Below are 26,202 nucleotides of genomic sequence, written 5' to 3'. Positions count from 1 at the left end.
CCGATGGATTGGAAAGTGGGATTTGAAACTTTGCTCTGACTGTTGACTAAAGCAGCGCCAAGGCAAAGGTTTTGTTTTCCGCAGCCTTGGTTTGTCTGCCTGTTTGCTAATATTGACATCAGAGCTTCTAATGCGGCAAATCCCTTTGGCTTGGCGGAGGTCTGCGCTCTCCCAGCGCTTCCAGTTTCGAATGAAAGTCTGTCAACGTTCCCAGAGGCCTAGCAGCTGCATAATCCTCAAAGTGGATTGCCATCATATTCCAAAAAGACAGAAGCAATGCAAGGAAACTGGAGACCAATCCTGACTGAGTGATGTTAAAACCGTGAAGGCAGAAGAGGATCTCCCTATCAGGAAGAGCTTCAGGACTCTACAGTACGTGTCCCGAACATCAGCCTGATTTGATCAGCTAACAGATAAAGCACCTCACTGTTGTTGACTGATGAAGTGGGATCACCATAAATTCACAGAAACGGAGCGGTCCCTTGACTTCAGACGTCATGGCTCATCTTTACTCGCTGATCCTTACCTATTCTGAAGGAGAGCGGGCCACCAGAGGTGCTCCTCAACCACATGGCTAAGAAGAGCAGAAGCGCCCAGGCTGTGAGCATCTTCTATGACTCCTCATGGGTCCTGCCCCGGGGGTGCCCCTGTCACAGCCACCTGCAGACAAACAGAACACCACTATTACGATATATTTTAACACTGAGAGGGCCACTGACAAAGAGACCGCAGAAGAATAAGACTCCAGAGGGGTGAAGTCAAACCCTGTCCTTCACTTGCATCAAGTATTTGGACACTTGCTAAGTGAAGCCGGTGAAGTTTGAAGTCTATTTGCTGAACTACTTTGCGAGGAAAGTTGCGTCTTCTCCCTATTTTCGGGGGGGCTGTTTACGTAAGACACTTTTTGTGAATGCAGGAAAGAGAAATTGTCAGACAGAAAATGAAGTGAAATATGACTTTGCTCTCGCACCTTGTGGTGTAGCTATTAATAACGCGGGGCTTTACACAGTGAAAATATTTGTATTTGTGTTTGAATCAATAAGTGCATTCACGGAGGCTGTGAAATCAATAACATTTCCACTGGAAAGAAAAAGGACCTCAAGTCGCTTTTTGGTATTTCAGACTTTATTCATTCACACAAGCAGCTTTTACATCCACACCGAACGGGTTTAGTCGAAAAGGTCGGACGGAGGACGAAAGCATCTCTTTTGACTCAAACTGTGACTCAGTCAAACAGCGTGACAGACTATCAAGTAGAACTACATCGCAGCATTTGTGAGAGGAATAACAATGAGTGAACAAAGGTATTTGCTATGCAGCATCGCATCATACTGAAACATCACTTTTTTTTTCCCCAAGGACAAAGGTACAAACAGGATTAAAAATATTTGCTTGAGGACAAATGAGAAGAGTTTTCCTCACTTACATCACTGAGTAAAACTTGTCCACCGGCCACTTCAGAACTATGTCTTCAATAAATGTGGAGCACTGTTGTGATGCTCACGTGGTCCCGTTCAATAACATTTGAAGCAGAAGAAAAGTTATGCTCTCCTTTTGTCTCAGATGAATAACAGAGTATTTAAAAATGAGATTAAAAAAGACATTTGATACGATGTTAGAAAGCAGATCACACTGCACATTCCATACAGTATGTACTGAGGCGAACCTCCCCGTTAGTTTCGCCTCATATACTGCCTCGTCTGACTCTTACTCACGACGTCCTTAATAAAGCGTTTGTAACATCACGGCGGCTGTTTAAACAGCAGCACATGACAGTGCATCTCCACAACTGCTTTTTAATGAAGCAACAAACAGCCTCTGGTGAGACGCCAGCGAGCGATGGGCTGCTGAATTAAACAGGTAAGTGCGCTGATCTGGCAGCCAAGTTCCAAGTCGCGAGCGCCGGCATGCGGACTTAAGTTGCAGCCCAGCCTGAAGTCACTGATGTTTGACGTGTGAGGGATTCACGATGATTTAAATCCAAATGTTGGAGGAAGCAGAACGCACATGACTGAAATGGTTGGTCTTGTAAACACTTCTGTCGAGTAAGACATGGAGGGAGTGAGTTGATAAAGGAGCCTTTGTTAGAAGCGACCAATCCGTGTCAGAACGGTGACTCATTGTCTTTATGGGACACCGTAACAAGACAGCTTTGCTCCACCTCCTGGCAGAGGTCCAGGGGCTGCAACAGCCTCTCAGCTTTAAAACCACATCAGAGACTTCTTCCACTGAGCTGGAGGTGTTGGGACACATAAAGCTTACGATGATGCCAGGCAGCCAGTTAAGCATCTATTTATTACTTCCTGGTGACTACACCAGTCCAGAATGAAAGACGTGAAACAAGTTTGGCCTGCAGTTTCCAGGCACATGAGGCCCAGCTTTTTAACTGAGCGTAGAGACGCTAAATCCCTTTAACCTGATATCACTCAGAGGAAAGAACATTTTCATTCAGTACATTATCAGCCACGAGTATATTATTTCCTAGAAGGATAGGTGCGATGATGCCAAGTACTATCAACGGTAATGTTCCGCTGCAAGAGGGACTGAATCCTGAAGTGAAATCTCACCCAAATGTAGCAGCAGCGAGGGACGGGAAACAGAGGTGTCAGGGTGCTCACCTGAGAGGGCGAGGCAAACTTTCCTAATAGACTCTCTTCTGTTTAAGTGCCGGCAGAAAGCCAAAGGTGGCGTCAGAGTGGCCACCGTGTGCTTTTGTAGAAACGGAGTGGAAATGTGAGATTTCTTTTTCTGTCCTCCTCTGTGTTTTTCCAGCCGTTGACAGCTTGGAAAGGCTTTTACTCATGATGCTGCACAAGTGGGCTCCGTCTTCAGAGACACTTTCATTGAGCACATGAGTTGGTCACACGATATACTGAGGCTTCAAACTCGCGGCCTGAGGGCCAACCAAGGCCATGAGGCCATATTTCAGAGCCACCTAGTTGAAATCAAAGATACAGGTTGAGCTTTGCTTTCGTGAGCGAGCAGCCACAGCCGGTGCCTGAAAGCTATTGCTATCAATCACCGTTGTCACGTATCAGGCCTCCCACACAGGCGACAGGTGCGGCCTGGAGGCATCAACTGAATACTAATGTGAGGAGGCCACTCTGGCACTATGGTGGTCTGAGGACCAGCAGTAGTGTTGTGTGTGGCAAATGAGGGCATGAAGGTGGTGTGACTCTCACTCTCACTCATGCTTAGCGTTTCCCGTAATAAAGTTATAAACTTCCCCCTTTCTTTTCAGCTAAACTCAAAACAATATCACCTTGGTTCATGAAGGTTTGAATTTGCCAAGTCAAGGTTTGTCAGTACTTTTTTGTGAAACACTTACAGATGCTCGAATAAAACATTGTAGCAAGAAACTAGATTCATCATGTCACAGTCAGGTTTACCTTTGTGAACATACAGTACAAGCCCCCCCCCCCAAAAAAAAAATAGGGAGAAAAGCTGTTACATTTTAACAGAAAGCAGAAAAATGTTGTCTGTGATGTTGAAGAATGTATTTTTTTTCCACGTTTTTGAGCTGTTTTGTCCCTCGTGTTTGTTTTGGTTTTCACAGTAGCATCCACAGTGGCAAACACAGCAGGCGGAATTTTCCTCGCGATTCCACGTAAGGACTGGGATTGTTTCCTGTACTGAGCCGTCACAGTGTGGCAGAGGAGGCTGGAAGTACCACTTTGGTTCCAATCAGCTGCTTGAGCCTGAATTTGTGTCAGAGATAAGAGACACTCTCGACACTCTGCATCCCAGAATCATCCAGGCAAATGTAGCCTCATGACCCTCATTTACGCACGGCACCACGTTGTTTTCCAAATTACAGCTTAAGATCTGTTCATCACTCTGCTCCTTCTGAATCTCTGTGTCATGTATGTCGAAGTACTGACAGAGCTTTATCAACTAGGAAGCCTCATGAAATCTTTACTCCAATGTCAAGACGGTTGCACTGTAACAGGCGACTGAAACACTTTCAAAGCAAATCGCTGATATTTTTTCCTCTCTAAAAGAATAGACGTATGCAGTAGGGATCCCACTTTTATGGGCCCGGTACTGACACCTGGTACGATACCGACCCAATACCAACGTAACAAGTATCTACCTTCTTGACTTGCCGTGGGAAAACACTGGTCATGCTTTGAGCAAAAAGGCTGTTAAAAGGCTGGACAGGGCCGATACCAGGATCAGGATACGAGCATCCCTTCTATGCAACCTTGATATGCAAATCTCACTTTGTAAACATGTTACTCTGATGTCAAAACAACAGTGATAAGTGCTAATTCATTCTTTACAGCGTAGATAAAACCTGCTTTAAAGCCGTAGCAAACCCACTGGTCACTCACTGACGCCTTCTTCAGTACTATGTGGTACACCTACTGCGAGGGCAGTGAAACAGCTCCCATGCATCTCTCTCAGTGTTGCAGGGTCAGCGGCAGCTCGAGTCGGTTGGATGAGCAGCTGGAGATCACTGACACACGTGCGAGGAAAGCCTTTCAAACTATTTGCTACGTAACATTCAGGTGAGTCTCCTCAAAACATCCTTGTCATTATGATAAAAAATAACGCCCAACTTCAAATCCCCCATTCATAAGAAACACGGGTTATTGAAAGAGTAGCTGCTGCAATTTTCAACGGCAAATTCCCATCTAAAAGATCAACAGCCAAACCAGACGAAACTGTGTTTACAGCAGGTGTAATTCAATCTCATCCTCCTACAGTTTATTTTCTTGATGAGCAATAAGCCATATCCGGTGAGTACCTCGCCGCCCCACGGGAGCGGTGGCGATAAGACTGTCAAAACATCAAGATCATTTCGCAGACCTTTCTGAGGAAAACTATGCAAATAACAGCTGTCAGAAGTCTCTCCCAGAGCTGCCCAGGCAGGAGGCAACACAGCAAACGGCAGCCTGCTTCTGCACCCAGCGCTGCGTATGCCTGGCAGCTCCCATCACTCACCGGGCTGGTTCAATGGAATTTAAACAAATCACACGTTTAAGCTGAAGTTTACTTCAGCGGGACCAGGCACATGCTGGGAATCAATACCCCGCTCACCTCCTGCCACAGCTGCCTCCGGTGCAACGCACAACCTGAGCCACTTTTTCTTATAGTCGGGGTCAACATCGCACCCAATACTGTCAATTGAGACGTCAATAGAAATTGACTGGACAAGTGTTTCTTGTTTTTCCGAGATTGTCGGATCGATGGAGTTGATTTTTTTGTAACTTTTGTCGTTTCCATGACCTTGTTTCCGTCTTGACTCGCCGCTATACCGCACTCAACGACCTGTGTAGAGGAGCATGGAAATCACCGTCTTATTCATATGAACCGAACCTGCACTTTTCAACACTCAGAGCAGCAGCCGGTGCTACATTTAGCATGAAAGACAACAGAGTATTTTTAGATCGTCACAGTCTGAAACATCAGACAAAAGCCTCCTGATGACATAACGCTGAGTCGTGATCCCGGGCATCGACAACAGTGAAGCGCCACTGCAGGGACAGGATTGTGAGGGGAAGCGGAGAACAATGCTCTGCAATCACGCTGCTTGGACCTGTTTTCTTTTTCTTGTATAGAGCCCCGTCTGAATGGTGAGTAAGCTGCAGATCGGGAAATAAAATCTGGGCAGTTGCATGTCTTCTTCAGATTCTACGCCGCTCAGCCTGGGCTGAGCAGAGAAGAAGAAATCAGGGACGCGTCCAGTGCTGTGTGATTACTGAGTTCCAAAAGAGAGTTATAAAACACAGGATGGAAAGTGAAGGTCATGAGAGAAACAACAGGTTCACGACGCTCCTCGTTCCCACAGGATAAAACACTCAACACATTCAAAGTTAAAACTGAGCCGTCTTACAAATGATCGGTGAGGTTAGAGATGAGTAACAACCAGACAACAACCAACCAACAACAACCATAACTCACAACTCATGACGGACAGCAGCCCAAAAACGTGGCCAGGCAGTAAATCAGTGGAGAGCAATTCATTGCCAGGACATGTAGGATTGTCTATGAAGGGGAATTGCACAAAAAGCAGTTGGAGTCTAGACAGTGGCAGGCTGAGATCCCAAAATTCACCAGCTGGTCCTCAACACCAGGAAGACCAAGGCGGTTGAGGAGGACTGGAGACACCTGACTCTGTCTGACTCTCTGACTACAAGCCCCGACAGGAAAGACGAGAGGAGACGTTCCACCACTCTGTAGTCCACCATCCTTGGTGTACACGTCCTCACTCCTGTGGTGTCGCATATTGGCGGTGGGAAAATATAATACTGACGACAAACACCTTCAGCGTTGAATGGTATGCATTGGTGTTTCAATAGACTAAAAGAATGGTTTCCTTCCGTAGCGTTCCCGACGCGTTGTGCCGGGCCACATGGAGCGTCATGCACAGGGAGAGAAAAAAACTTTCACATGGCTCCAGGTGCAAGTGTGGATGGTGAGTCGCGCGGGGAGCGGCACACGCGGAGGTGTGGTGATGCAGGAGCGCTGGGAATTTCACCTCGAGACGGGGTGCACTGATGCGGACTGGATGTCAGTTACTTTTTATAACCCCTTACATGTCCCGCCTCCTTAGGAATGGTTCTGAGTCGCCATGACTTTAACTAGCAACTGACATGTCACTGACTGGAGGACCATCCCATGGCCAACCTGAGCCCAACCTACGTCTGTTTTTTCACGTGGCCAACGCATCCACATGTGACTCTCACGGCTGCCTTTTTCGTCAGTATAGGACACAAAAGGCTACTTTCCCATATATCTTGATCTCCATATATGAGGCCATGCAGGCCTCTTGTACTACGGCAGATGAAGAGCACCTCTCACCAGACGTCACCCTCGGATCAAAACTGTAGGCCTCAGAAGCTCCGAGAAGCATTTAACATCTCAACAGCTCTGTAGCAAACAAATCTGCGACAAGCCATTGATGTGTCACCTTCACATCACGGTGACTGGGAGATTTGTGAGATCTGAAAAACAACATCAACATCGTATCACAGCCTTGTCAAAGCAGCTGTTCAGAAACAGAAGAACAGAAGAAACAGAGATCGTCCACAGGGAAAAGGCATCAAAAATATTAAACACATAACTCACTTGTTTTTGGCGGCAAATCTCTTGAAAAACATCAGATTTTTTTTTCCAAAATTCTTTGCAAAGTTAATATCGGCACAGTGTGGTACTAGCTAGGTGAGGTGGCAGCAATAAGTGGGCTCCAGAATAGTCACAACTCTGTGAATGTTCCACGTCAAATCATGTTTCTATCGATGTCATGACTGATTCACTATTTCTGTTCTGCCGACTACACGCATTTGTTTTGATATGATATGCCATCATAATGAATAACAACAAACATGAAAACCACAGCTCAGGGTTGGGAGGAAAGCAGAGTCTTATCAGTAGGAGGTCTGTGTTTCCACTCCAGTCCACGGGTCCAAAACATGCCGAGCTCATTCAAAGACTCTGAGCTGGGAGTGTGGGTGTGGACTGACTCATGCTACCTGGCCTTTAGTGGAGCAGCCACCTGTTCCACCTGTGACTCTCCTGACAGTCATTTGACAGTCATGACAACATTTAATTCACATGCATGAACACCTCATTACTATTCAATGGAATTCTTCCAGACAAATCCGCTGCACTGTTCCGGTAAAGTCTGGGAATATGTTCCCGTCTGCATCAGTAACATGGAGGAAGCCATCATGCATATCAATGACTCGCGCCCTTCCTGCCCTTCACGACACCGCAAACCTTTCTATGTGATGCAGCCTGCGGACAGGAACAGGCATGACTTCATATGTGAGCTCCGTCATGATGATGCTCCAGCAAGAACAACGAGTCACTGTGTCTGTGACTGTGGAGAAGCTCGGAAGATGCTGAAACACCTGATGTCAAACCAGTCTGGACCACTCACAATAACAACACTGTCTGAAACATATGGAAAGGATGAAGGTAGTAGATGAATTCACAACATTTGGACCACTGTCCTTTCATCTTAGACCCAATTCAAGCGCTTCATGATCGTCAGTCGATTTCCCCTAGAAGTGAATTTTAGAATTCTCCTTCATAGTCATTGATATTCTCCAGATATTTGTTCCTGTTGGGTTGTTATTAGTATTATTGTCACAACAAATAAAGCACTTGAATGAAGGGAGAACTGTCAACAGTATTCTGTCAACATGTCTGACTTTTTCATTTCATTTTATTTATTTATAGATTTTTATTTTTGACCAAAATATTGTTGATATTGTGAAGGTGCATTATTGCCAAAAGCCTGTTGATTTTATATTTATTTATTTATTCTGGTCTCGCTCACTCACTCACTGTAAATGGCACAATGGAAAGATAAGTGCAGACCACTCCATCAAATGGAGCTTGGCGAACAGGCCATCAGAGGTCTGACCAGGCTGTCGCCGCGGGGCAGGCGGAGGCCGATCAACAAGTGCGCAAAGAGAAAGCTCTGACAGCTGTTCAAAGACGACACAAGCCAAATATTTAAACTGACAGTCAAACCTTGATTAATTCAGCCGCACATGGTGGATTTGAAGTGACAGTTACAACCAAAGACACGTCAGACACGTGCTGAGAATCACCGATGGACACACAATTACGTCCCTGACTTCATCAGTCACAGACTCGACAGCCATTCCACCTGTCTGGGAAGAGACTGCTGATACTTCAACTGCTTTTATCAACGTTTTTTTTCATGCACAAATATTCCTCTATGTTTGGCTGAACTGTTTGTGATTGACACTTACTGATGGAATCACGTGGAGGAGCACAAGCGACTGTGACTGACGTGTCGCTGACCACGAGTCAGAGCGTGCGCTGCAACTGCCACCAGCCCAGAAGCAATGGAGCAAGTCTTTTTCCTCCTCCCATTATTTTATCCCATTATGTCAGTGAAATAATTAACTGCTAGTTTCCTGGAAAACACAAGCTCCTTCAGGGCATATATTTCTATTGCATATTCTTAGCCATTAAAAGACATGAGCTGCCATGAAATAAACATAATGAACCTGAAGTCAACCAGCGGAGGCTGGAGTCAGAGAGAGAGACGCAGCACAAACAAAACCATAAACCCGATAACACATGCAGCGTCTCCGCGCTTGTGATACCGCTGGCTTTATGTGAGCCGTATGCAATTGTGTTTATGAGTCCCTGATGCCTGGATCCCAAGCTCAAGCACCCACTTATTCTGGTCGGAGCTCCAGCGCCACGATGCAGCCGTGAGATGGAAGAAACCTTCATGACAGATGACATGAGATTGGTCATAAAACGCCCCCTCAATTCATTTATTTCTATTTCATGATAGGATTATTGTTATTTTTGTTCATACTGATGGAGATTTTACCACTTTAATACATCACCAATGAGTAGAATAAGAGTACGAGTGAACACTATGTCTCACTCATTTCAATGACTCAGAGTGTTTTCACTCACACACAGACATCAACACGGAGCACTGTTTTCTGTTTTTATCGTGAGGAAGCTTTTAGTCATGAACCTGAAGAACGAAAATGTCTTCACATAAGGAACAGAAGACTGGTCCACCACATGGCAGCTCGGCCGTCTCCTCTGGTTCACTTCACCACTGGAGTGAGTCACCTGCCGGAGCCATTCACTCAGGTCACGGTCAGATTTCAGGAAACAAAACGGAGGAGTTTATTCAGATCACCCCTCAAGTTTCCAGAGCATTTATCAGCTCTTCATGAACATTATAAACACTGAAAATCTTTATCTTGAATCTTTCACCAGCACACAAGCACAAAATAAGCACATGAAACCTCCAGATTCAACAACAAATCACATGCAGTGTCACTATAACTGTCGCCAAAAGCTCGGCTGAACTCATTATTTTAACAAGTTTAAGACACAGGGACAGCAGCATGAGTTCTGCGCAGCCACTCACTGTGTGTAGAAGTAATGAATACCCAAATAAATCATGAGGTTATTTGTTTATTTCAAATAAGTGTTTTGATTTTACAATCTCTTTTGCATGATATCACGATAGTTTGAGGAATTTCCAGACAAATCTTGAACAAGCCTCAGCTTCATAACAACATTTCTTTCACTCTTTACATTGTGGAGCATTTGTTTGGTTCTGAATATAGTTGTCAGTCAACTTTTAAAGCGAGCAAACTTTGATAGTCTATGAAGTTTTGAAGTGCGATGTCTGTTAGCTCTGTGGTGTCTTTGACATCGCGGGTCAAATGAGGTTCACGCCATCATTCTGTCGTGAAAGTGTGTGGTGAAGTTAGAGGAGCATCAGGTTTAAAAACAGCTGGAAGTTCAGCGGCTTCTTCGCTGTGAGTGACGGACGAATCAGCGCAGCAGCATAGATCTACAGTGTATAGAGAGAATGTGAGTGAATCCTTGTGATCTCCTCACGTTGGTATCTAGTCAACACGTTCTCATTCTTCATGACTGAATGTCGTCATGGCATCTGTCTCCAGATGAAATGAAGTGAAGCTGAATCATTTCCTGCGGCTCACCTGACTGGCGCTCTCCCGGCACACTAGCGTGCCGCGGCTCACCGCTTGAAAAACACCGATCTGCCCAACATTCTTGTGTATCGGCCTCATGACTGTTTCAAATGTTTCCATTGTTCGACCATTCATGAAGATGATGCTTCACAAACTGGACCCCTTCAGATGAAGACATCCTCCAACAGCCTCCTTCAACTGCTCTTTGTTGCGTCCATTCAGAACTAGGAGATTATTAGTTGGATACACAATAGCATCTGATTGGTGTCTGAAAATGACCTTTGGCTGGCGACAAGCACAGCACCTGTCGTTGGAGCGGCAGAAATCACAGTTATTTATCAAGCATAAGGGATGAAATGAAAGGGAGAGTGTTGAACATCGCAGCTCTCCTTTCAAGGAGACACTCCACACTCCTCTTTTTCCACTCTGGAGGCTGACCTGAGTATGACTGAGCTCAGGAGTGGCGTGTCTCGCACGCGGGCTGTGACCCAGGCCATGCGCTCCTCTCACCATACCAAGCTGCTGACATGAAGGGTGTTCCGCACAAGTATTTGAGAACAGTGGAGCGCAGTCATGGAAGAAACAGCATTGGACCCTGAAGCCACGGAGAACACAGGCCCCTCTTCAGCATCGGGTGACGGACGGAAGCCCATCAGGGGCGGGCAGGTGTCATGATGTTGCTGGTCCACTACTTGGCTTCGGTTGCCCTCTTTTACGGCAGCAACATATTGAGAATTAATCTTACAAATGCCTCACTGTTCTCACCATTCTTCTTGCCTTGTCTCATGGTGTTTCTGCGTGTTGCAGCTGGAGGGAAGACAAAAGTCTCCAAAAAAATCGAATCTCATTTTTAAGCTATAGATTTTGATGAACTTTCCCAAGTATGGCAGCAGAAGTTGTTGAAGCTTATTCCGCAAACCACAATCCAATGTTTTCCTTCAGGAGCTAAATGTTTTTTGACCCCACGATGAGGCTCTTCACAATCTAGAAAACAGCACCGACAGCCAGATTACAGTGCAGCCACGAACGGCAATTATGGTCGCACAGTGTGCACTGCTTCATAATATTAGGGCGTTTGTCAATGTAGTGACATTCTTGGTGGCTTGTTTTCAAAAACCTGTTGGTGTTCAACTTTTTTGTGTGAGAGTGTGTTGCACCGATGTGGGTCAAAAATACGTTATGCAAAGAACTGAAGGTCGGGTGTCTGGCAGTGAGTCAGGCGCGTAGGTTGGTAGGTAGGTAGGTAGAGAGGTAGGATGGAAGGTGGCTGAGGGTTGGGCAGGGAGGTACATGAGCAAGGCAGATACTGGTTAGGCAGCGGGGATGGAGGGATGAAATCAGAATCAGATTCAGTCGATTCAGATGTCAGTCAGCATCCCACCAACTAGAAAGGTGCTTCAGTGCATCATGCAATAAAATAAAATAAAATAAAATAAAATAAAATAAAATAAAATAAAATAAAATAAAATTTGAACATTTGTATTTAAACTTGAACAATTTCAATAGAGAATTCATCCTTCAAATGTAGGTTCTTGCTATTGCATCTATGAAAATAAACCGGCTCGTATTTATGTCACTTGTGCCATCACATTTGTGCAACGAGGGAGAATCGGGCACTTGCCCGTGAACTGCAATGACTCATCGACTTAAATGCATTACATGGGCCTCTCAGTGGCTCCGGAAATCAATTTAGATTCCATGGACGCACTAAATGGTTTGCATCAGGGTCAGTATTTGGACTGACAGGGGCAGGAATGGATTTTATAAATCGCTGGACTTTACCAGCTTCAATGGGAAGTAATGTCGCTTTGTTGGATGCCACCATTTGAAATAATACAAACAAAAAACCCTACGATAAAACAAAGAATTCAAACGTGTGTTTCGCCTGAGGTGAATTGTACTGTACAAAATAGTATTTTGTTTGAAAGACATTGGTTTGTTTTGCAGCACCAAGACAAAGAACAGCACACATCGCTGCTAATGATTCAAGATCACGGATGAAACAGAAGAAAGATTTAATTTCACGGTTGTCACTGGCACAGTTGGGACTTGGCTCCCAAGAGCCATGAGTTCCACTCCTGGGTTCCGTAAAACATCAAATACATATGCGACTTCAACTACGTATTATGACCGTTGAAGGCATTTCTTCACTTGACAGGGGGCGCTAGTCCATCCCAGAGAGAGCACCGAGCAGCACATGCAGGTTGACCACCTCGGTCAGATTTAGAGTTTGGCTGTGGGGGGGAACCGGACTGACAGCAGATGAGAGATGCAGAACCTCCATCCTCACTCCCATGGTCTCATATACTGAGGTCGTGGACTTTTGCGTCCGGTAAAGTGAAGTCACAAGCTATCAAACAACTCAAGACAAATCATTAAACGCCCATAATAATTGAATGAAAACAAATGAATTGGCGTGGTGAGAGTGCACCACCTCAGATATCTCCCTCTGGTATAGTGTGCGTGACTTCTATTCTCAAGTCAATTGCTCTAGAGGAGACAGCAGCTCCACACACCTCATCCTCTGCACGCTTGAGTCAGTCAACACTGTGGGTTCGATGCCTCCAGAGCCACGATCCTTCCAGAGCTGCACAAATAATTGCCATTCAGCACATATCTCTTGCAATTGAGAGCCAATTTGGGTTCAAGCACCGCAGACTCACGTGGCCTTGGAGCGAGCAGCAGACTATTCTGATCAATCATCACAAACCTGGCTGCAAACAATCTCATATTCAAGCTGCGACTGTGATGCTGTGCAAAGAGGAACGACTCGAAGCCGCAGGACGGTGCACAATGGAGGTGAGAATCACAGACACCGAGCCTGGATTCGATCTGGACCCAGCTGTATGCAGATGAGTCAGGAACCTTGAAAGAAAGACCATGTCTCTTCTTTGTTATGGTCCCCATAATGAATGGTGCTTTATCGGTGATGCTAGGAAAGAAATGAACGGGTCACGGCCCAAGGACAACAAGGACACACCTGAAAACGCCTGCCTTATAGGAAGCACGGGGCGGGTGGCGTGATATGTAACATAAGTAGGTGGCGTGGTTATTAATCATTCTCACACGAGAGACACAACAGCAGGCTAACACTAAAGCATCACAAGACGAGACAAGACAAGGGTGTAAACAGGCTCCTCCAAATAGGAAATTAAACTCTGTGAGAGGCATGAAGAAATCTGTGTCTGAAGATATGAATAAATGAAGGATTGTATAATGTTGTTGCCAAGAGATTTCACTGTGAAAAACAAAAAGCTCGACCATCTGGAAATAACATCTGAGCAGAAAGCACACGGATGAAGACGGCAAAAGAATGAAATATATTCAACTGTGGAAATGATAAATGCTGTCGTATTTATTTTCGAAAAAATGAGGACTTTTAGATTCAACAATCACAGGTGTCACTGGAGTTTCCATTACGGCAAAAAAATGGGGGGAAGTGAAGTGTTCCTGTTTATGAAGTATTAGGTTTGGTATTTCAGAGCCATTATGTTGCTAAGGAAGCACAATAGCCAGGTCATGTGACACCGGGTGTTTGGGTTAGATGTTTTGAGCGAGAAAAATCCCAGTTTATAAAATAAAAAAAACAACATTAATAACAGCGCACTTGTTTCCCGTAGTGTTGATAAAACAAAAAGTGTCCCAAACATAAGGTCTGGTGGCGCTACACTTGGTTGCAGGCTAAATCCAGATCTAAAATTACAGTCATGACCATGAAGCAGCATGAACTTATGATCACACAATTCAGAAGAAGCCTGCGCAGATCAAGCACCCAAAACATTTCCTGTCTAAACGCTACTGGAGCGGCATGAGCAGAAAAGCAAAATATTCCTTTAGAGTCCGAAGAAATATGACCATATCATTCATAGTCGAGAAGACAGCTACTATAGATTTGCCAGTACGGACAGCTCAGTACTCATTATTTCAAATGTAATGGTGAAAAAATAGAAACAGATGAAAGAGCAGAAAAGTTTTTATTGGCTATTAAACTGGGATTTCGCTTGCTAAATTGCCCTGCTGCCTATTTTCCATCAAAAACCTGAATTGATTTTGCCTTCCGCTCTGCCTCTCAAGTGCATCACTAACTGTCTTTCACCTCAGAACAGAGCATCGCTGATGTGGCTTCGGCTGCTTGATGGTCATCGCTGGAAATCGCTGTTTAAAACGCAGATAGCAGCGTTAATGTCTGTCACGGCCGGAGCAGTTTGTTTATTTGCGTCTTTCCGTTTCCCGCTGGTGCAACACTTTAACTCCGGCGAGCGGCCAGCAGCTGTCGATCACCGGGCTTCCGCTCCAGTTGAAACAAAGCATTTTTATTGACCAATGAAACTTTATTATTGACTGTAAATAAAGTCTGCGGAGGCGGTTGCGATGGCGCGACGCGTGGGCCAGTTCGTCATTCTCATGCTTTGCACGTCACTCAAGTCGATTCGATGTGAAGTCAGAACAGGGTCAGCGCTTGTTATGGCTCGCAGTTATTGGTGTTCACTTTGGAAACAAACAGATGCAGAGACACAAAGCGCTTCAGTGCAGTGCAATGGAAGCTGCAGCGGAACAGAACTTTGCCCGCCATGTTCTCATTGGCAGGAAGCTTTCAGGGTCAGGGTTAGGTTGCTCCTCCACAGAAGGCCTGACAGACTCCCCTGTTTACTGGCTCTCAAGGTGGAGAGTAATTATTGACCAAGTTGACAAGCTGTCACAACCAGTGTTGATCCACCGTGTCGCCAGACACTCTCCTCACTGCAAGGTTGTTACTGTTTAAGGTTATACATTCAACAAAGAGCGGTGACGTCAGTCAAGTGTCGGAACGTCACGCTGAACGGAAAGTTTAAAAAAAAGTCAATATTGTCTTTGCATTCATGAACACATGTTCACATCCTCTGTTCATGATAAACTCATCAGCTCAAGACCCAGAGCTCGGACATCAGAATGTCTTGTTCAGGAGTCGGGGGATGTAAAAGCTGGCTGCTAAACTCTCCTGGTGGATGGGAGCGGTCCAGAAATATTTTCTTGAAAATGATACGATACAATACAATACAATGAATGTACATATCAGGCATCTACCAAACACCTCTGTGTGTGGAGTTTAAGCGCTGACATGAAAATATTCTGGGGTCCGAGTGGAACACATTGCAGTGGCCTCATATAAAGGAGGACGTTGGGACACAAGATCGACTGAGGTGCTAGATTCCCATTTGAATGGGGCCAAGGCCAGGTTTCGGTGAAACTCTTTTAAAGAAGACAACTTGTCAGACTGTGTTTCACTATGTCCCGGGACATTAGCTCATTATATTTATTGCTGGTGGCACTGCGGCTCCTAAGCCCCTCCCACAGCTGCGGTGATATGAGCCAAAGTTTGACATCAGGTTTCTTCCCATCTTGTTGCAGGAAGTCCTGTCCAGCAGAACAAGTTTACTGTGGTGGTATTTGAGAACGGTGTCTGTCTCAAGACCACATTTTCAAGGCAGAGTTTCCACTCTTTTTAAAGATGAACCCTCACGTGATTAAATGTATTGAAATGAAGTGGAAACATCAAAGCAAACTGTTCACACATGACGCATCAGGAAGGTGGACTTGAACGTGGTGGTTTTCGAAGCATCATAATGACTGAAGTCTGTTGCTTACGGAACTCAAGTGGTGCATTTATGGACATACAGGTGAAGAGATGGACCGCGTGAGGACGGCTAGAGTTTTTATCATGCTGCTGCTCCGCTACGGTTCGGTAACCCTGCAAGGTCTTGTCCAACTGCTGGACACAGGATGCTTTGGTGCCAAATTCATGACCAATTGAGACTCTTGTTTTTTAAAACGCACCTGAACTTGTGAGCCTTGTTTCCATCAGAGATGAGAAGTTCATCAATACACCTAAGGTACAAACACATGGGTCCCGCCCTTGAACTTCCCTGGGAGGTCTTGTCTCAGCCTCAGGCTGGGTGATCTCACCCACAACCCTCCTGTTCATCATGTAAACGCCTTCCATGTTCCGCCGTCTTCCCACAGGATCCCCTCGGATGCAGCCGCCATGCTTGCGGTGCTTATTTCAGAAGCCCGTGGTAATGCCACAATGATTTCCACGGTTATTCATTTCCGGAGAATATGTGATCTATGGAAGCGGCAGTTTATTGTCACAGAAACAGGATTACGCTGCCTAATTACTGCTCGGTGTGTGCTGCAGTCAATGATGCCGCAAAAGGCTCGTGCGACGGAGTCTCTTAAAAGGAAATGAGTGGTTGGGAGGGGCGTCAAAAGCGGGGGTTTAAAGCCGCCGCACTTTGGTCGACAGTCTTTTTTCAGGAGCTAAAGACACGCAGGGAAGTGTCTTGTAATTCTGTCTGAGCCTCGCGTTTTTTCTTTTTTTTTTTCTGTTGGAAACATGGAACATTAATGAAATGAGATTTATGCTGGGCGCACCATAGACGGTGTCATAAATGCGACTGCTACCTTCAAACAATAAAATAAAGCCTGTGCAAGGAGAATGACAAAGATATTGAACCAGCCCTTTCAAGTGACGTATGAAACGGTGCCTTTTATGAAACCAGCACGAGGCGGCTTTTTACAGACCGTCTGGGACGGAGGGATATTTTTTCTTTCACATCCTGACACGAAGAAATTTAGAAAACTATTAAATAAATAAGTAATGGTTTTGAAAAAAAAGCTAGAAACTACGCAGCCCTCAACAGAAATGCTTGAAACGCTCACAACAGTGTTTCATTACAGGCTACGTGACATGGAACGAAAGGTCACGTCTGCTTCATGAATCCAGTTATTGCTAAGAGGCAGCGGCCGCTTGTTAAATCAGCAGGAAAGGCCTGCGGGTGCCAGACCTGGGGGGTTTGGAGAGAAGTGGTGAAGGATCAGGAAAGTTGAAAAGTTGAAAGGGTGAATGGAGAAGGAACCGGGCTGATGCAGTGACCGCTTGAGAAAGCATTGAATGTGTGAATGAGGTTCCAGGAGGAGATCCGATGGATCTGGGGGAGTCCACGACTCAGGGTGTGGCGAGTCATACATTAGCAGAGGAGAGGGCTTGATCAGAAAGAGAGGTAGAGCACAGGGTGAACCGAGGGGCAGATCAGGAAGTCAACGTTTTGATGACGTTTCCACCTCAAGGATCCTGCCGCAAACGTATCTCAGCCACCTTCTTCAGCCGACTCGGTTTAGTCCTGTATATTTCACAAATGGCAAGCAAGCGCAGGAGCTGAATTACGAGGAAGCATGAGGAGCAGAAACCTCCCGAGTCGGCCTGCCAAGATGGCTACCTGAGGTCTCGTTCAAAAGAGCCAGATTATACTGCGTTGCTTAGTTGAGTGAGTAATTATGATTGGTTTTTCAACAATTAACATTTACTGCACCAGCGTTACAGCCGCTCAGTCGCTCTGTGATCATCCTCACAGCGCACAAAAACACCGCATCAAATATTCAGGCTGGCTTTTGCCATATATTTTTCCAAATATAAAAACTCCCAGACTCGGAGGACAATGACGCTCAAGCGATTTTATAGATTCCATTTTAGAGGTTGATGCAAAGCATCTGTCTTTTCGCAAGCAGGTCATAATAAAGCGCTGATTTACTGGGCTTGCTTCCTTCGAGGTCTGAGTCTGACTGCAATACAACGTTGTCATTTTGTGCCGTTCACTGAGACGTTTAAAATCAATCCTTTCTTTCCTTCGATTTTTTTTTTTTTTTGACAGGTGACTATTTGCTGTACAGCTGCACACGTCAGACACACGACTGCAACAGTCTGTATGTTAAGACAATGTCAAGATAAAAAAACAACAACAACAAAAAAGTTGTTTGGGCGGCATCCATCAACTAGCTGATTTATCAGCATCGCCATTTATGACATTATCATGATTGGCTGATAACATGACAAATCTAAGACTTATTTAATAAGATGCTATTGATATTTATAGAACATGATAAATATTATGACCCTCTAAAAACGTGTTGTGATGCTGCAGCCCCGCCTGCAGAGCAGCCCTGCAGCTGCAAACATTAGCGCCAGCCACCCACCACGGCGGTTCCTGAGTCAAGGAAAAGGAATGGCAGTCTGCGACATGTGCTCCCAAAGAGTACGAAACAGTATTAAAAATAGACACTTGGCCTCAAATGACTACGCCCAATTCGAGTGCTAGCAAGAGGCTAACGAACAAAGGCCAGTTGGGACTTAAAAAAAAAAAAAATCGGCACTCGGTATCGGCCAGAAAACAGCGATCGCTGCACCCCTACTAGTCATACACTTGAAGCCTTAGGGGCGATAATATTCCACTGTTTTAGATTGCTCTTTTATGGATGCTAGAGACAATAATAATTGAGTGAAGCCAATTTTTCCAATGTTAGAATCAAGTATTGCTGACATAAAAAATATTTTCAAACATGGGCGTTTCCCCACTGCCGTCGCTGCACCCTGGTTTGCACAACACAGCAAACAAGCACCTTCAGAACGTGCTAAATAAAGAACATGCAAAAGCGGGTGAGACAGTTAGAAACATTCATTTGCCCCAAAAAGAAACCGAACTTTGCCTGTGTTTCAGCGAGCCAGTCGGCCTCCTCCACCTCTCCCTCCACGACCAACACATCTCTGTAAAATCTTTCATTTGCATTGCATTGAGAGGCAGTGGTCAATGCCTTTGATTTTAAATCGCACCCACCAACAGAACTAATCTTGATGGGAGACAAAGATAATGTCGGGCTGGATTAGGAATGTAATCTGTAAAACCCTGATGAAGGCTTTAAGCCAGCGTTCTCTTATCAGGTTTTATTTAATTGGGAAGACAGTTACCTGACTGTTTTGGAGGGTGCTGCAAAGCTGTGAGCCACATTACCACGACAATGTTCAGGCGGTATGTCAGAATGAGTGGGTTCTGACTGGCAGGTCATGTGTCGTCTGTGGCTTCATCTTGTTGGCCAGCGGCCGGACCAGTGTAACAAAACACCACGGCAATTGGAACAATCCACATAGGAGCCATCGAAGGTGATATCAGAAGAGTTCACGCTCCTGATTATTAAAATGAACCGGAGATCATGTTTCTCCTGCTCACACTGATCCAATCGCACGTACACAAAGCTTCCTGATGAAATTTCACAGCTTGATGTGGAAATATTAGGTTTCTTTACTGGCGCTGGGATTTCAGCATGGAGAGAGAGCTTGTTTACGCTGCGATCGATGCTGTTTTCTGCCACATTTTGGGTTTGTTTTTCTCAGACCAGCATGGCCATTAACCTCACGCAGCGGTGGATAAGGGTTTGGGATTTTGTCTTGTAAAGTTGAGCTCAGACAACAGCTCTTCCCAATAACAAGCATACTATCTTTGTCGCCACCGTGGCTACCTCAGCTTCCTTTTTTATTTTTTCACATTCCATGTCTCTTTCATTTTGAGTAATACAGTCACACTTGACAGCGGTGCCACCCACCCTGCACTCTCTTCTTCACCGTCTTCATCTCTGCCCTCATCTCTCCACAGCTCATGGCTCCTTCTCCTTCTCTTGCTTCTGCTCCTCATTCTCGTCTCATCTTCCCGTCTCCAGAATGGAAGAGGTATTTGTCTGACTTGAACAAAGTTTGACCTGTATTTCTCTTCTGACTGTTGAATTTTCCATGTGGCAATAACGTTCTAAACTCAGTTTAGTGTCACATATTGACAGTGCTGTGTTTCAGCTTCAAGTTGAATATATGAAAACGTTTTCAGGTACTTTACGTACATCATTTTGGACCAGCTTAAAAGCAGAATTCAATGCAAAGTGCTGCTGCAATGTAATGATCAATGTGACATATCGATTGTAACATTTAAGGAAATCAATCTTAAAATGAAAGTTGTGTGTGAATGTGTGTTTGTGCCTAAAACATGACTTCAGTGTGATAATATGATGGTTGTAGCGAAATATATTCTCAAACCTTCGCCACAGCGGGATGTTGCGCTCTGGATAATGTTTCAGCCTCGTGTTCAATTATCCTAAAACACCGAGGTGCCGATATTTGCAAAATAATTCAAAGGGCTTTCCTCCATTTGCAGGAAACGCCTTGAGCCTGAATGCTTGTTTGTGACCACCCAACAGCAGGAGCTGTTGTTTGGGCTTTGTCTTCTGCCATATACTTACTGTGGTTGGTTCTGATCGATGGTGGAGGATAGATAGAAGAAGAGGCTTCAGTAGATTTGCAAAATGTCACTTTCCTGTATATATAAACAATAAAATACACATGAATAAACAGCAGTCCCTTTTGAGAAACACGTGTTCCTACCAGGTAAAGTCTGTAACTTTGCGGCTCATGTAAACAAAGCGGCACTGAAAGGTGTTTTGCTGAGGCCAGACATAAAGGAGGCCTGCTTAAGAGAGGCAGATCCAAGTGAGGGGGCAAGATGAAGGAAATTGATCAACTGTGGCCATCCCTAAAGGCAGGAGTGGGCAGATAAAGATAATACAGTTATTGACCTCCGCTGGTCACCCACGGCTGCCCACAGCGAATCTAAAGCTCTAAAGCCTCGAGACTGTTTGCTCAACCCGCATGCATCACGATCAATCACGCTCTAGAACATTGTCCTGGTCGCGGCGGCTTTCTATTGTCCAACACACAAACAAGGCAGTGGAGTAAGACGGTCCCCGGCAAAGCCTTCATCCCACGATCGCAGCTCTGGTCAAGTCAGCGGCCGCTCAATTACATCAAATGTCAAGTCAATTCAGAGGCGCCGTACTGGGGGAAAAACTGCAGCATTTTTGCTCTTAACACCTCTTTAGGTGAAGCAAGATGATGTTGAGGAGGCGCAGCAGTTGGACGCTGCTCTTCATTGGCTCTTTGTGATGAATCAGCGTGAGATCTGCAGTAGGTCAGCTATCAGACAGAGGGTGAGCACTCGAAACACAGGCCAGTTCACAGGTGCTACAGGCAGACATGAATGAGCCGGTCTGCTGACCCCCGTATGGATAAAACAACTAGTCCTAAACAACTAGAAGGAATGTGAAAAACTGAAAACGTTCTGCCAAACATTCTCACTGCTGAGGCGCCACCAATCGGCCATTTTATGTCCAATGGTGACACACAAGGATGGAGCCTTCTGTGCTGCATGCTAAAGCGTAAACGTCTCCATTGTTGGTTTGGGTTCAGACACGATCGAGAGCCATCTTGTCTCCCTCTAACTAGATCTTTCTTGGCACATATGTCTCATATACGGTGCTATATATACCAAGTGACCTGAAATCAAAGCTCTTTCAGCGTCAGAACTAACCGCAGTTTCTCCACCTTATTTCCAAGTTAGCCATCCTGTTTGGCCCCCTCAATAAAAGATGTGGCAGGTGAGGTGTCATCACCCTCAACCTCAAGCTCAGTAAAGATGACTTCCCATGATGCACTGCAGCCCAGTCAACCAGCCCCAGTTGATGACTAAATGATGGAATTTTGCAAGCAAATAAGCTTCATGTTGCCAAGATTGAGCCACGTCACGACATCAGACCAACGAAATGACAGGTGTTTTACTGACATTAAACAGCAAAAATGCGCTGTTTTCCTCCATATGTTTTCCGACTGCTTCTTCTTCACACTTCTCTTCTGTTCCCACAATGCCGGGCTGCTAAGCTCCCCAGCTGTTACATTCCATTCTGAAAATTAGATTTTGGAAGTCAACTTTTTTTTTCCCCCCAAATCTCATTTTTCGTTTGCAAGGTAAAACGTTTTGCTTGATTATTATTGACCCAAATCTGACTCCATAGTTCTGTAGTTACAGAACACACACTGTTTGTTGTCATCCAATGGACTGGTGCAAGACCAATGGACTGGTGCGATCAACGTCTGGCCATGGTCACGAAACTGTGACTTTGACTCCAGTTGGGTAAGGACGAGGGACACACTGCATGATCCGCCTGTTTGTAGCAGTAGAGAACAATTACAGGCCGTAAAATAAATCAAAGGCAAGTCGCGACAGTAATATTTCGGTCCATAAAGCATTGTGTATGGTTGAACATGTTTGGAACTTATAGACTAAATAGATAGAGGGGAATTTTCCAAGTGGTAAAGAACCGTAAATGTCAAGCAAACAAAAGATATAAGGTGAATAATGAAGAGTAATAAATAAATACGCCTCATAAAGATTGTGAAATACATAACAATAAATCTCCCACAGGGGCGCAAAGACAAGACACACTTTATTACCTTTAACGTTTGACATGGGAAGCAGTTCTACGAAGCAGAGGAGGCACATGAGTGAAGCGCTTTTAATTAAAGTTCCCGTTGGATGCCACAGAGCCACCAGCTCGTAGTACATCGTCGACACAGTTTCAAATTAATGTCCCCACACAAATACTGTAATTATACTTGTACTCACTTTGCTGCACTGATAAAGAAGTATGAATAAATAACTATGCAAGCGGTTTCATCAACACAGTTCTGCAACACGCCGTCATCCGCGGGAGGATTCTCAATAACCTAAACCAGACGGCATTTGAGCTCTGGTTTGTTCATAATGTTTGTTCATGACGTTATATCGGGAGGTCATGGAGTAACAAAGGTGTGTTTACGCTCACAGGTCTGAGGTGAGTTCACAGTGCCAGAGACGGGCAGGGAAATGTTCATCATTGGACTTGACATGTTGTTCTTGTTACTGTCCGTCAGCTTGTTTGTCCGGGTCAGGAACAGATGACCAAGGAGGCAGGGTCATGGAGGAGTCACGCTCATTACACGTGTCACATGTGCGTGCCGAGTAAGGGCAGCGAGGACATTACCTGCCTAAATGGCTTTCAGTCACAGAGTTGCACTGCCTGAAGGAAAAAAAGAACTTTCTTTGACAGGTGGACTTGAGAGTGCAGAACTCATGGACGAGGGATGAGAAACTGGGAGGTTGACCTGATGGTTGCAGCGACAGCTAAATGACACTTCTCTGCAGGAAGCTTGTTGCCAAGGAAAACAGGACGTAGCTGTCGACTGACTTGTGTGACACCCCTCCCTTGACGCACACACTTGATCAGGTTAGACTAGAGCAGCGCTGATGGATCGGCTGGCCGATATATCGGTGCCAATATGGGCATTCGTGACATCATCACGATCGGCCTGTCAAATGACAAATACATGCCAATATTTCATTTTGTTTTTTGATAGGTGCCATTTACATTCATACATAATAAGCAATGTTATAACGCTTAAAAATGTGACGTCACAATGCGTCAAATCACTGCACAAGTACTACAGTTCCAAGATGCTAACAGATGAAAGCTAGCGGTAGCGAACTCAGGTGAAACCAAAGCAAATGGTGTTTACTGTTTTGGAGCAGCCGCCGTGTTCTGTTGTCAGAGACCCTGTAGCTCAGGGACCCCAGCTCACTCCCTGGACATGTAGTCGATGGACTATGCAGTCAGTGTAAACAATATGGCTTCGCCATGTTGGCTTGGCGGTGGTGGCTTTAAATACTGAAACTGCAGTAACAATGACTTGATTTTTTTCCAGGTGACACCTTCCTTCACGCTGACAAAAGGCAGCTCTTTTCCACCACATCGTCTGTTATATTCCATACTGCATTGGGTACTATATACATACTACAGTGGTACTAGATACCGCAGCAGGTGTCTTTATATGATTTATCTTGGCGGGCGGCGCAGGACCGACCTGAACTTTGAGGAACAGCTCTTCCCCCTGGATGGTGCTGAGGGCTTTAGGATCGAGCCAAGCTTGTTTTAAAACACCAACAGGTGAAAGCAGAACAAAACCTCCAACACCTTCTAGATCAGGTAGACCTCTTGGCCCTGGCAGCCTTCTGCATCTCCTCGTCTTGGGCATCTACATCAGAGAGGAGCGCCGCTCGTAACAAATGATAGGTGTAAATCTCATAAAGATGCTAATGCTTCTCCATCCCAGGAGGTGTCTGCTGAAATGTAAAGCCCATAGATCAAGGCAGACGTGGGTCGGCGGCAGACACATTAGCGTGCTTGTCAGATAAAGTGACTTTTATCACAACGCCGTTCAAGGGAAATGACTTTGTTTTGTGCAGTGGAGAAAATGACAATGAACGCATCGCACCTGAAACACAATTACTCAGCTTTTATTACCTCAGTAATAAAATAAAAATTAGAACGCCTGACGCATGTGAAGCGTTTAGCTCCTGGCAGACGCCGACTTCCCCAGTCGCTTCATGCGCTGCCAGGCGAAGTCTGCTCTCATAGTGGGGACGGTGATGCGGGAGGAGAAGAGTGGAGCTGTGAGAATCGATCAATAGGGGCCGAAAAGTGTTCGGCGTTGCTCGCTGGCATACGTGCACATGTGCGCTGCTGCCTATCAAAGTGTGTAAGCTGCAGTGTGGCCCCGTGCCCCGACTTTGATCTGTCCCTTCCCTGCGAGACTTCAGAGCAGCAGGCGCTCGCTTCCAGCTGATGCAGGGTTGGTTCAGTCGAGCTGAACTGAGCTGTGTGGGCGCCACCTACACGCGGCAGCTTTCACTCCGTCCTCTCACAATTCCACACCTCCTCCGAGCTTAGAACTCACAACCGTTCGTCAATGCCACGACGCTTGACTTGATTCACTGCTTCTCTGAACGCTGTTTAAAATCAAATCTATTCAGTAAGGCAAGTCTCTCCATCCTTCTCCTCTTAAAGTCACTCTTGTACTCAGATTGTAAAACGGCAATTCATTTAGTCAACTGTAGTCAAGTGGGATCAACATCTTGTTCATGCAACTGCACACAAACACGCCTGTTGTTCCGGTGAAGCAGCCATGAGATAGTAAATACATACATGTAAAACAGGGAAGAGCCAGTGCAGGTGTGACTCAGTGTCTCATGGAGATGGAGGCAACATTCCAAACTTCTATTCCAGTCATTGATCAGAGGAGTGGAGCGTAATGGGCACTCGCTGGTGGCATTTGCACAGCAGCCCACAAGTTGAATCCCAGCATCATCTTTCATCTCAACAACAGAGCGTTCATCTAATGAAACGCTTCCCACATCACACTCTTGTCAGCGTTTTCCAAGAGCTGCCTTCTAATGAGGCTTGAGGTCGCAAGTCTCTCCCAAGTTATGATGCCACATGTAGAAAAGAAGGATTCATTTAAAGACCCACTGAGATGCACATTCCAGCCTCATTGGAATCGTGGGGAGCTGAGTTCACGCTGAAACGTGGCTGTGGATCACATCAGGCTCCAGCCTCGAGCTTCTACAGTCCTCCACTGTGAAGCTCCCTCCACTATGAAGCTCCCTCCGCTGTGAAGCTCCCTCCACTATGAAGCTCCCTCCACTGTGAAGCTCCCTCCACTGTGAAGCTCCCTCCACTATGAAGCTCCCTCCACTGTGAAGCTCCCTCCACTCTGAAGCTCCCTCCACTATGAAGCTCCCTCCACTGTGAAGCTCCCTCCACTGTGAAGCTCCCTCCACTATGAAGCTCCCTCCACTGTGAAGCTCCCTCCTCTATGAAGCTCTCTCCACTGTGAAGCTCCCTCCACTGTGAAGCTCCCTCCACTGTGAAGCTGCCTCCACTGTGAAGCTCCCTCCACTGTGAAGCTCCCTCCACTATGAAGCTCCCTCCACTGTGAAGCTCCCTCCACTGTGAAGCTCCCTCCACTGTGAAGCTCCCTCCTCTATGAAGCTCTCTCCACTATGAAGCTCCCTCCACTGTGAAGCTCCCTCCACTGTGAAGCTCCCTCCTCTATGAAGCTCTCTCCACTATGAAGCTCCCTCCACTGTGAAGCTCCCTCCACTGTGAAGCTGCCTCCACTGTGAAGCTCCCTCCACTGTGAAGCTCCCTCCACTATGAAGCTCCCTCCACTGTGAAGCTC

General features: G+C 45.7%; 1 protein-coding gene across 5 annotated transcripts in view; it reads right to left on the bottom strand.

Annotated features, from left to right (window-relative positions):
• The window catches only part of grik4 (glutamate receptor, ionotropic, kainate 4), a 281,752-nt gene that overhangs the window by 164,744 nt on the left and 90,806 nt on the right, over nucleotides 1-26,202 (bottom strand). For all 5 annotated transcript variants that reach the window (XM_053872391.1, XM_053872394.1, XM_053872395.1 and 2 more), the window contains one exon: nucleotides 527-660. In XM_053872391.1, coding sequence (XP_053728366.1) covers nucleotides 527-608 — 82 coding nt within the window. In that variant the 5' untranslated portion in view covers nucleotides 609-660. The remainder of the gene's footprint in view (nucleotides 1-526; nucleotides 661-26,202) is intronic.

The sequence above is a fragment of the Synchiropus splendidus genome, chromosome 8 (assembly GCF_027744825.2).
Source record: "Synchiropus splendidus isolate RoL2022-P1 chromosome 8, RoL_Sspl_1.0, whole genome shotgun sequence".
Taxonomy (NCBI): Eukaryota; Metazoa; Chordata; class Actinopteri; order Syngnathiformes; family Callionymidae; genus Synchiropus; species Synchiropus splendidus.
The sequence above is the reverse complement of the archived record's forward strand: the minus strand, read 5'-3'. Positions and strand labels throughout refer to the sequence as shown.